This window comes from Oryx dammah, unplaced genomic scaffold, assembly GCF_014754425.2.
Source record: "Oryx dammah isolate SB20612 unplaced genomic scaffold, SCBI_Odam_1.1 HiC_scaffold_24, whole genome shotgun sequence".
Classification (NCBI taxonomy): Eukaryota; Metazoa; Chordata; class Mammalia; order Artiodactyla; family Bovidae; genus Oryx; species Oryx dammah.
Genome location: NW_024070208.1, coordinates 33,539,582 through 33,552,153, shown reverse-complemented (window position 1 = coordinate 33,552,153; position 12,572 = coordinate 33,539,582). Strand labels below are relative to the sequence as shown.

The 12,572-nt window shown below is 42.9% G+C and overlaps 1 protein-coding gene across 1 annotated transcript in view; it reads left to right on the top strand.

Moving 5' to 3' along the window:
- LOC120882942 (phospholipid-transporting ATPase IB) overlaps window positions 1–12,572 on the top strand; it is a 401,559-nt gene that overhangs the window by 139,605 nt on the left and 249,382 nt on the right. Inside the window, exon 24 of the mRNA XM_040266775.1 lies at window positions 7,536–7,708. Coding sequence (XP_040122709.1) covers window positions 7,536–7,708 — 173 coding nt within the window. The remainder of the gene's footprint in view (window positions 1–7,535; window positions 7,709–12,572) is intronic.

Genomic DNA, 12,572 nt, shown 5'->3' with positions numbered 1-12,572 from the left:
CCCACTCTTTGTGACCCCATGGACTGTAACCCGCCAGGCTTCTCTGTCCAACTCTCCAGGCAAGAATCCTGGAGTGGGTTGCTAGTTGCTTCTCCAGGGGATCTTCCTGACCCAGGGATCAAAGCCGGGTCTCCTGCATTGCAGGTGGATTCTTTACCATCTGAGCACATCACCCTACATAATGTCCTGCATGTATTACGTGAATTATTCCACTGCACTTTGTTGCATGTCATGAATTCCAGCAAATAGAAGTCTGTTTAATTCTTTAAGCATCCAAAGGTATTTCAAACTGTTAGTCATTTGAGAAATGCAGATGAAAACTACTAAATCTAATACTAACCTGTCCATTAGAATGGCTGACATTAGCAAGACGGATGGTGTCAGTGTGCACAAGGATGAGGCGTAGTTAGAAAGCTCAGCTGGGACTGGTGAGAAGGCAAAATGATACAACAACTTTGGAAAAGATTCTCAGTTTCCATAAAGTAAACATGTGTGTGTTCTGTACGTATCTGCATAGATGGTAAGACAGAGTAATTCCAGTTTGGGAATCTACCAAAAATAAAAATAAAAATGTATGTCCACACAAAGACTAGTATACAAGTATTTATAGTAGAATTAAATTCAGAATATCCTAAAACTAGAAACAATCCCTGTGTGTAACAACAGGTGAGTGAAAGATTGTGGTGTAGTCATACATTGGAATACCACTTGGAAACAAAAAGGAATACGCTATTGGTGAGTGCATAAATATTGGACAGCTCTCAAAAGATTAGGCTGAATGGATAGGTGAGACAGAAATGACTAACCTCTGATTCTATTTATATGGCTTTCTAGAAAAGGAAAACTGTAGTAGCAGAAGTGGCCAAAGGCTGGCAGAGGAAGGGATGAAATTGCCTGTGGAATGTTGGATGGAGACATTTTGGAGTGATGGAGATCTGTATTTTAATGGTAGAAGAGGTTACATGACCAGCCTGTAGAGAGATTCTTGTTTAGTCACTCAGTTGTGTCCAACTGTTTGAGACCCCGTGGACTGTAGCCCACCAGGCTCCTCTGTCCATGGGATTTCCCAGGCAAGAACACTGGAGTGGGTTGCCATTTCCATCTCCAGGAGATCTTCCCAACCCAGGGATCAAACCCACGTCTCCTGCATTGGCAGGTGAATTCTTTACCACTGAGCCAGCAGGGAAGCCCTGTTGTTATTACCCTACACAAAAATATCCCTGTGCACTACTTGAATGATTCCACTTCATTTAGTTTTATGTCTTGAAGTCCATTTGTATTCTTTTGGCAAAACTCATTGAATTGTACACTTAAAGTGGCTCAATTTTTTGTTAATTATAACCCAACGAAGCTGATTAACAAAACCAAACCAAACAAACCTCTGGATAGGCTTTTGTGCTTGTGCAAATTTAGTAAATTGGGTTGGTTGACTCTGAGATTAATTTTTTTTAAATCAGAAATGCAAGCATTCTACAGGAGGTGGAGATGGCCGGTGCAGGGAAGGGCCTGATGGGAGTGGGGGATGGGGTAAAAGGTGATGTGAGGATACCGGACAGGCACCTGTGTTTGTATTAATAACAAGAGACCACGTGATCTCTTGAGGATGTTTGCTTCATGCCTGTGATATATCATGCCATTTTCCCTGAAATTAGTTGTGTTATAGGAAGTCTTTGAAATGTTACGCATCTAACAGATTCCTCTTCTCTTGAACCCTTGGGCCATAGGATGACCTCGAGCCTAAGAGGCTCGCGAGCCCAATGTTCCCTCAGAAGGTGGTTAGCCCTTGAACATGAAGGCTGTGCAAGTTGTTGAGTGTGATTTGACTGAGTGGCCGCCCCTGAAACTCAAGCCATCAGGGCTTTTCAGCATCGTCAGCTCTGAGCGCGTTGGAATTTACAGAAGATCAAAGTGGAGCTGAGGCAGCTGCTGCTAGCAGGGCAATCTCAGACATTCCTTAGGACACTGCCAAGGTCAGGGAAGGGGAGAGTGACCCGCTTGGACAGAGTTCAGTGCTGGTGCACTGTTTAATTTTGAGAAAAGATTCCTGCTATCTGCAGACTGGTGGTCATGCATCCAGGGTCTAGAAATGGTTGTCTCTCCTGGTTTATTAAATCTAAAGTCAGAACAGTAGCACCACCTTCCAGATCTCATCTGCCTGTAGGCTGAGCAGGGTGCACTTCAGCTGTGCTCAGGGGCCATCTGATGAACATCTGATCTGTGAATCTGCAGAGGAGAACCATTTCCTGAGATCACAGGGTAGCGCTGTCTATGTTGTTTATCTAATTATATTTAAAAACCCGGAAAGGCAGAGGCAAGCACTGACTTTACTGATAAGAAGTGCAGGGTTCATTGTACAGCATGTCGGGGTAAAAGTGTCTGGTGTGATTCAGGGATCAAGCTTTACTCAGAGTTGCCCACTTTTAGCTTTAAGTCTTGTGTACTTTTAATTGTGAAGGGAAATTGAGAATGTGTATGAAAAGCTGGAAATGTAATTTTTCATAGCGATGCCTAAAAGGCAAATTCTAACGAAGGATTTCAGAATGTTTCGCATCTTTCAGGCAATGAAACCCCAGCCCCAATTCCCTATGCCCCTTGTAACAGCCAAGTCTATTGTAACTTTCTGTAATTGGTTTTTTATTAAAATAAGAGAGTGTAGTATAAATTTTAGCAACTAGGCTAAATAGGTATTAACAGGCCCTGGGATCCAACCACAATTTGTAACATCGTTCCTTTGGGAAAATGGATTCTAAGTGCCCTATAACTAACTTACAAATAGACTTTTGAATCATAGTCCATTTGAGAATAAGGAACTGTTTGTGATAGTAATACCTCCAATTGGCTTGCTCCAGAATTACACAGAAGGGACCTATATTCTGCCACACATGTGTGGTGAGCCGAGCTAGTCTGGGTTTGATCAAAGATTATTGCTGAGTGGGCATTGAAAGCCTAGGAATTAAAACCAAAGTAGAGACTGGAGACAAGTCAAGGGTGGAGTTGGAAGGATGGGTCTGGAGGGGGCTTAGAGGTAGGAAAGGTTTTTAATCTCAAGGGCACAGGTGTGATTCTGAGCCGATGAAATGAGGGGAGAACAGGTGACGAGGGAGGTTAAGTGTAGAAAACGTTGAAGACAAAAAGGCTAGGATAGGAGGAGGAAGGTGAATCAAGAACCAGTCTTTTTTTTTCAAACCTGGAAATATAAATTGTGTTTTAATTGGTTTGCAAATATTCTTATCAAATTAGAGAAGGTGAGTTATACCCTTATCTCTTTTACATTTGGTATTATTTTCCATACATTTTATAGATTTTACTGAGAAGTGTTAAATCTAGTGGCATTCTTAAAAAAATGAAAGAATGTCATTTGTAGCAATATGGTTGGATCTAGAAATTATTATACTAAGTGAAGTAAGTCAAAGACAAACACCATTGATATCATTTATGTACGTCCATGGGGTCGCAAAGAGTCAGACACCACTGAGCTACTGAACAACAATAAATACGTGGAATCCAAAAAAATGATACAAATTATAAATGAACCAATTTATAAAACAGAAATAGACCCATAGTCATAGAAAGCAAACTCATGAAGAAACAGTCATTTTTAAGGAAATATAATGTCAAATGTACCAGGAAGGCTGGATAGCTCACGTCTTCCAGACAAACAAATGCCTCCGAGACCTATAAATAATCTCTTAAAGATACTACACTGAAGGATTAGCTGAGACACTTTCATTCATTTACAAAGTCAGCACATTTACTGGGCACCTGCTCTGGGCTCACATGATCCGAGTTTGGCAAAGGAAGTTTTTGCCTTCATCGAATTTACAATTGAGTACAGTTCCAGCCAGACTCAAAGATGAGCCAGAGCTGGCTGGGGCAGGATGTTGGTGAGACCTACAGACCTATACTCTGCCCATAAGAATATTAGGTTTTTATTTACTCCTCTGTGTGTGTATTTGCTACCCTGATGGTATAGTAGGACTTCTGGGGGTATATATTCCCCCAGAGCATAGTAAGTACTCGAGTAACCACATCTTAGTTGGTTGATGGTAATAGGTCTGACTCATGTAACTGCTTAGTTGAACCCTTTTTATTCATGGGGAAACTTGTATTTGTTAATGTACTGCACTCTTTACCAGTATATGAGAAATTGCCCAGTCAATGGAATATGAACGTGAAATCTCTTTTTTAAAAAATATTTTTTAGTAACATTTAGTGTTCTTACTGCAAGTGGAGACCTTGGTGGCCCTGTTTTTACAGGGTGTAGTTCAGCATAGCCAATGGGCACCACCCGCCCCAGTGGCCATGCCCTGCTCACCCCAATTCCGTGTATTCCATGTATTCTTGGCCTTGTCTCCCGTGTTGCACGTATCTGACACTGCCGTTGCCACACTGGAGTAGAAGGCTCATTCCAGACAGGAAATTTGATGGGTTGTTGCTTGTTCAGTGACCGTGTCCCCATGGTCCTTTCATCTCTGTGTGCACTACTCCAAGAAGAGTGTTGCATCGCGCGTGAATTCACCGAGTGACCTGTCCTAGCTCAGGCTGCTGTCACAAAAGTACATAGTCTGGTGGACTAGACAACAGGAACTCTCTCCTCATGCTTGTGAAAGCTGGAAGACCAGGACCCAGGAGTAGACCCAGTGTCTGATGCGGGCTTTCTTCCTGGTTTGTCTTCATAAGGGTTGAGAGGGGAAGGGAAACAGAAGAAGTTCTCCTGTCTCTTCTCCTAAAGGGCACAGTGGGGTTGTTATGGGCTCATTGAATTCTGTCCTTTGTGCATCTTATCTCAGGCTACTGTCCTACTTTTCTCCATCTTGAACCCCCAAGGGTACATAGTCAGGGGCAGTGGCTGATGGTTTGATGACTGCAACACCCTTTATTTACTGACACGGCAGTTGACATTTTTGGCCCATACCATCTTGGGCCTAGTTGGTTTTAACCAGTTTTATTCTCTGCAGCTTCTTCCTAAAATTTAGATAAGAGCAATTGATTGACATCTGAGGGAGGGGCTGGGGTATGAAGGGCTTCTCTGCTGGCTCTGTCTTTAAAGAATCCGCCTGCAATGCAGGACACCTGCCTTCAATCTCTGGGTCAGGAAGATGCCCCAGAGAAGGCCATGACAACCCACCCCAGTGTTCTTGCCTGGAGAATCCCATGGACAGAGGAGCCTGGCAGGCTACAGTCCATGGGTTCATACAGAGTCGGACACGACTGAGTGACTAACTGTCACTTCAGGGTATGATTCCAGGGGAGCAGCCTTGGTAACCCTGGAGCATATTTTATCAGCACATTTCTGCCATCATGCGCCCTTTGCTCAGACTTCTTCTGGGCCCACCCCCATTCATGCCTGAACCTCCGTGGACCACATCTGCAAACCCAGTCTCATCGCTGTGGTGAGAAGTTTCCCAGGAGGGTGCTCTGGCCACTGTGCGCTGACCCCGGCAGGCACGCCCTCCGGAATTGCCTGGACCTGTCTGAGTTCCCCTGAAGACATCCCCAGGCTGCCTGGCTGGAGTTTCCCTAAGTGGTTGAAATTGCCTTCTCTACCCAAATTCTGAAGGACAGGCTGTTGGCAGAGATAAAGTAAACATAGATGTTTTGTTTGAAATTCAGAATTACCCAACTCACCAACAGTAAGAAGCATAAAGTGTCCTTTATTTTTATTTTTAGTAAGAGTCCATTTAACTTTTTTTCTTAGAGCATTATTTTATGACTTCCTCTATTACTGCATTGACAAAGCAGGTCTTGTCACAGATGGCATATATTCACTGCCTGAAGTGCCAGAGATGTGTGTTTTCCTTGATGTGGGAAGTTCTTATTGAATAAATAGTAACAGGAAGAGGAATGGGTTTGACTGGATGCCTGTTACATGCCAAGTAGGTTACACTGAGAAGCTCATTTTTCATAAGAAAGGCTCTATGAAGTGAGTATTCTTAGCTCCATTTTACACTTTGAGGAAACTGCTATTTAAAGAGGTTTTGCATCTTACCCAAGGTCACAGAGGCAATAAGGGGAGAATTGGGACCAGACCCCAGGCCACTTGACCATAGAATGACAATTGTGCCTTAGATGCATCTTTTTTGAAATTAATTTCTACTGGAGTATAGTTGCTTTACAGTGTGGTTAGTTTCTGCTGCACAGCAAAGTCTTTTTGGTATTGACAGCCTCCTGTTGAGAAGGAAAGCTGAGCAGTCAGACAGTAGAACTTGCTTCTCACCTTGTGATGGTAGCTGATCCTCAGTTTACCGAGGGGAAGAAGAATTTCAGTTCATTCTACATGTTTCTTAACTGTACTTTACGTTATCAGATGACAAATGTATGTATATGTCACTTAATAGCCGAAGGACAGTTGTCCAGAGTAATTTTAGCTGACTGGTGTGCTTCCCTGATTAATTTAAAGCAGGTTTTTATTATGAGCCCAAAATATCTTCTTATATTTGAACTGGATATCCTATTCGTAATCATGAATTCCCTAGGAATATCAGAACATCCTTTTTATCTTAAAAATGGTTCTATAATGAACTTATGGTTGCTGGAGGGCAAGGATGGGGGGAAGGAATAGTTAGAGAGTTTGGGTTGGACATATACACACTTTTTCTGTTTAAAATGAGTTATCAGCAAGGAGCTGCCATATAGCACAGAGAATTCGGCTCAATAGTTATGCGGCAACCTGGATGAGAGAGGAGTTTGGGGGAGAATAGATACATGTACGGGCATGGCTGAGTCCTTTTGCTGTCCATCTAAAATTCACGACATCGTTAATTGGCTATATTCCAATACTAAATAAAAAGTTTAAAAAAATGGTTCTATGCTTTAATTCCATCTGATAACAGATATCACACTAAAACACTTACTCAGGCTGGTAGTAACGTTTTAAAAGGTACTGGTGATTTAATTTGGTTGAATACTTTTTGTAACATAAAAAAAATTATCTATTTGTTTCTTACTCCAATGATCCATGGAGAAAAATGGTTTAATCTGCAGATCTCAGCAAAGAAAAGAAAGAGACCTTTTGTGTTATTCTTATATCCTCTAATTTCTTTTGCATGCTTTGAAGATTACCTTGTGTAAACTGAGAAGTTCTTGACAACGTTATCAGCCTCACCCCCCCAAAAAAAAACATTTGTATTTATGGAATTTCCTGCTCTAGGAACACCAAGAATAATGTGTATGTAGGTAAAGGAGGGGAGAGAGAGATAGTCACAAGAACCTTAGCAATTAAAGTTCCAATGGAAAAGAATTCGGATATGCTAGATCAGCTGAAGATGGCAACCACAGTAGGTTATTGTAAATATCACTATGGGGATGTTTTCACCCATGGCACAGACCTAGGCTGTGGTCTGTTGTAATATCAATGCATCAATAGGCCAAGTTGAGCTCTGTTTGTATGTTTTACATTATAGCGGGCATGTTTTCATTTTAAGGAACTTAGTTTGGATTTCTGGGTCTTTTTTCTGCTGTTTAAAAGCTTCTGCCTCTGCTACACTGAGATGTAACACCCTGCCTCCCCCTCCCCCCCCACCACCTTGTCTCAGGCCACCCGGGCAGCCATCACCCAGCACTGCGCGGACCTCGGGAGTCTGCTGGGCAAGGAGAACGACGCGGCCCTCATCATCGATGGCCACACCCTCAAGTATGCGCTGTCCTTCGAGGTCCGGAGGAGCTTCCTGGACCTGGCCCTCTCGTGCAAGGCGGTCATCTGTTGCAGGTAGGTGCCAGGCTGCCCCAGGCTCATGCTCTGACTTGGCCGTGTCCTTCATTTATGTAAAAGAACATGCAGGAGTTCTAAGGGTGAACTTTTGGTGGCGGGGGTTAGGTGGGGGGAAGCAAGACAACAATACAGATTCTACTGTTCGTTCACAGATTTTGTGGAAGGCAATCAGTGCGTTTTGCATTTTTGTTTTCTTTACTGTCTTCTGAGAAGGTAAAAGTGATCAGAGCCAGGGTCTCTTGGCAGGCACACTGTGGTGTCTGTGAGGTGTCACCACCCGAGGGCGTCACTCACTGTCTCACGCGGAGCCGGAGGTCACGGTGAGAATGTCACCATCCCCAGCAACTGCCACGATGGCCAGGGTGCCATCACCCCGCCGCCATGGTGAGCAGAGACACACCAGAAACCACCAGAAACAACAAGGACAATCTGGTAGACTGTAAGTCCCAGCACATGTGCTCTAACTTCATGGTTTCTCAAAGGGAAAGTGAAACGAGCCTGTTTGGGTTTCTCAGGGGAGAGCAAGAATGCCTTCCAGGCTCTACAGGAACTCACGCTCTGCTTGCCAGGTGCTGGACACCAAAGGAAAACATCTTTTTCCCCTTCTGACCGTGGCTACTCTCTGAAGCCTCTGTGTGTCCCACCTCGCTGGATCCCTCACTGCTTCACAGGAAGGCGTTCACCCTGGAACTGGCAGGGGAAGAGGAAATTTCAAATTAAATGCCGTTACTGTCTAGAAAATAGAAGCATTAATTGAAAGAAAAAAAAAAAACCTGAGATGGTGCAGTTTTACCTCCAGGAGACGTTTCTTGGCTGGTCTCACATTTAAGATTAAGGGGGGGGGGTGGGGAAACACATACTTTTTTTTTTTTTTTAAAGCACATCTTTCAGATGCTTTCTCTTCATTGAGAATTTAAACTTTAATATGTGACTTCAAATATAAGGTTAACCTTTCATTTAAGGTTGACCTTTTCATTTTTAAAATGTAATAGTTATCAAAGTTACCCTTTTCTCTAATAATAGAAGAAAAAAAATTTTTTTTCAGAAAATAATTTTTCACTGAAATTGTTTTGTGTTGTCTTCCAGAAGTATTGATTCAAAGACTGGCAAAGGCTGTGTGAAAATGGATAAATACTTTAAAGCAATATTTTAGGCAGCAGAAAGAGGGAAAATGGAAGAATTTAAGATTTTGTTGAGATTGGAATCACACTGTTTTGCTAATTACTCATCGTTATACTAAAATCATGGCATCCGTTCCCATCACTTCGTGGCAAATCGATGGGGAAACAATGGAAACACTGACAGACTTTATTTTCTTAGGCTCCAAAATCACTGCAGATGGTCACTGCAACCATGAAATTAAAAAACGCTTGCTCCTAGGAAGAAAAACTATGACCAACCTAGATAGCATATTAAAAAGCAGAGACATTACTTTGCCAAGAAAGGTCCGTCTAGTCAAGGCTATGGTTTTTCCAGTGGTCATGTATGGATGTGAGAGTTGGACTGTGAAGAAAGCTGAGCGCTGAAGAATTGATGCTTTTGAACTGTGGTGTTGGAGAAGACTTGAGGGTCCCTTGGACAGCAAGGAGATCCAACCAGTCAATCTTAAAGGAAATCAGTCCTGAATATTCGTTGAAAAGGACTGATGCTGAAGCTGAAGCTCCACTACTTTGGCCAACTGACTTGAAGAACTGACTCACTGGAAAAGACCCTGATGCTGGGAGAGACTGAAGGTGGGAGGAGAAGGGGACAACAGAGGATGAGATGGTTGGATGGCATCACCGACTCCATGGATATGAGTTTGAGCAAGCTCTGGGAATTGGTGATGGACAGGGAAGCCTGGCGTGCTGCAGTCTATGGGGTCTCAAAGAGTTGGACATGACTGAGCAACTGAACTAAACTGAACTGTTACCAGTATTTTTTCATGTGCTTAAAATCCTAGGCAAGTCATCATCTGGGCAGCAGTACATTTAGTGATCAGTGTGGATGACAGCTTACTGTTGTTGGCAGGGATGTTGGCATTTATTTATTGAGATATAAAATGAATAGTTCACTAAGGTGTTTATTGTAGGCTTGATATTCACTCTGTATGTTCCTGGGCATCATAGGAGAACAGAGGAAAAACTGGTCTTTGCCTTCAGTGCAAATGATGAATGTGTCTTTGTAATCCTTGTTTCTGGTCTCTTCCTTTACTTCTCTTGTACTCCTCTCCTCCTTGAAATCAGGAAGGCCTCCATCTTGCCATACACATAACCTTTCAATTTCTTTATTGATTTGTCCTCAGCATCTGATGTTGAGAGCCACCACCCATTGGATTCTCCTCTATTTCCATGACACCTTTCTCTTCTCCCTAGTTTTGTGTTTCCCTCATAGAGTCTTTCACATCAGCTTTGAGACTCCATATTTTTAGATTTCACCTTTGGCCCTGTTGTATTTCCAACCCACATCTCTTCCACACATGTGTTCCCTCTGCTCTTACAGCTCATTTGTCTTCTCCATTAGTGATTCTCAGTGCTAACTTCCCACTGGATCATCTAGAGCGCCTAAGACATTTTCTTTAAAAAATTAAGCATAGAATTACCACCATATGACCTAGCCATTCCACTCTTGGGTAGCTACCCAAGAGAATTAAAAAGAGGTAACCAAGCAGATACTTGTGTGTGCATGTTCAAAGGAGCACTAGTTGTAATGGCCAAAAGGTGGACACAACCCAAGTGTCGCTCAATGGATGAATGGACAAGCAAAATGTGGTCTGTCCATACAATGGATGCTTTTTCAGCCATAAGAAGGAACGAAGCACTGATACATGTTGCAGCATGGATGAACCTCAAAAACATACCCAGAAAAATAAGCCAGTCACAAAAGGCCATGTATTATAGGATTCCATTCATGGGATATATTCAGAATCAGCAAATCCACACAGAGAGAAAGTGGCTTAGTGGTTGTCTGGGGCTGGGGGAGGAGGAATCGGGAGTGAGTCTCTGGTGGATGTGGGTCTCCTTTTGGGGATGATGAACATGTTCTGAGACTCCACAGTGGTGATGCTGCACAGCACGGTGAATGAACTGAGCTGTTACACTTGACGTGGTTAATTTTATGTTAACTTTGCTGTTTGTTTAGTCACTCAGTTGTGTCTGACTCTTTGCGACCCCATGGACTATAGCACACCAGGCTTCCCTAGCCTTCACTATCTCCCAGAGTTTGCTCAAACTCATGTCCATCGAGTTGGTGATGCCATCCAACCATTTCATCTTCTGTCGTCCCCTTCTCCTCTTGCCCTCAATATTTCCCAGGATCAGGGTCTTTTCCAGTGACTCAGCTCTTTGCAGTCAGGTGTCCAAGTATTGGAGCTTCAGTTTCAGCATATGTCCTTCCCATGAATATTCAGGGTTGATTTCCTTTAGGATTGACTGGTTTGATCTCCTTGCAGTACAAAAGACTCTCAAGAGTCTTCTCCAGCACCACACTTTGAAAGCATCGTTCCTTTGGCCTTCTTTATGGTCCATCTCTCACATCCATACTTGACTACTGGAAAAACCATAGCTTTGACTATACGGACCTTTGTTGGCAAAGTGATGTCTCTGCTTTTTAATACACAGTCTATGTTTGTCATAGCTTTTCTTCCAAGGAGAATGTTAACTTAAAAATATAAACAAATGAACCAAAGAATTCATGCACTGCAATGACATGTTTGTTGAATGAAAAAATGGACTGTTGAATGGAAGTTTTATTGATTCATTTGAATGAAATCTTTGTTGAGAGAAAATAAGCAAAAAAAGCCTGAGCCCTAGGCCCTATCCCGGGATAATTAATGTGGAATTCTAGGAATTTTATGAGCCTCTGGGTGGTTCTGACGAATAGCCAGGGTTGAAACTAGATGACCTCCCCAGTCTTTCTGTCCCATGCGACCTCTCCCTTGAGTTCCAGCCTGAGAGCTCCTCCATCTGTGTCTGGGGTTCCTCACACTGACATTCTTGGGCACCTTGAGTTGGAATGTGACTGAGTTGGTTACTGTCCTCTGGTCTGTGCATCTCCTCATCCTTGCCAGTCTTCCCACTAGTTTTCCAGGTTTACTGTCTCAGTGGATGGTACTCCTCCTCTCCATTGCCAGGGCCTTTTCGTAGCAGAACAGGTATGATTTTATACCCAAGGAACTTTTAGAGAGAGTAAACCACATAGACAGATTATGACACTGAGGTCAGAAATTGCAGGCTCATAAGTTATTCTTGAAAAGTGTTGTCTTGATTTTTTATAAGTGAGGAAATGAAAGCCTCAGACAAATTACATCATCTTGCTTATGGGTTCAGAGAGTGAAGGAGACATTATCCACAATGTGAGTGAGATGAGGACCTCTGCTTCTGAGTCATGAAGTTCTCTGTGCCAGAAAATCCACCGTCTTGTGTTTATTATTGGGACCAAATGTAAGGTTTGATTTTTAACACATTTTTCAACCCATAGAATTTGTTTAAACCTATTCTGTCAGAAAGTGCATAAAATTTTGTGGAATTTATCATTCCCCAGAGTGCTTCCCAGGTAGCACTAGTGGTAAAGAACCTGCCTGCCAATGCAGGAGACTAAGAGATGTGGATTGATCCCTGGGTCAGGAAGATTCCCTGGAGGAGGGCATGGCAACCCACTCCAGTATTCTTGTCTGGAGAATCTCATGGACAGAGGAGTCTGGCAGGCTACAGTCCATGGGGTCACACAGAATGGGACATGACTGAAGTGGCTTAGCAAGCACACACGGAGGGATAGCAGGCGTGTAGAAAATGGGTTGAAAGAAGGAATCCTCTGTTCTCTCTTCCCTGTTCCCGTTACCTAAAATGACCATCTATCTTGTTTTCTTATTTTCCTTTTTCTG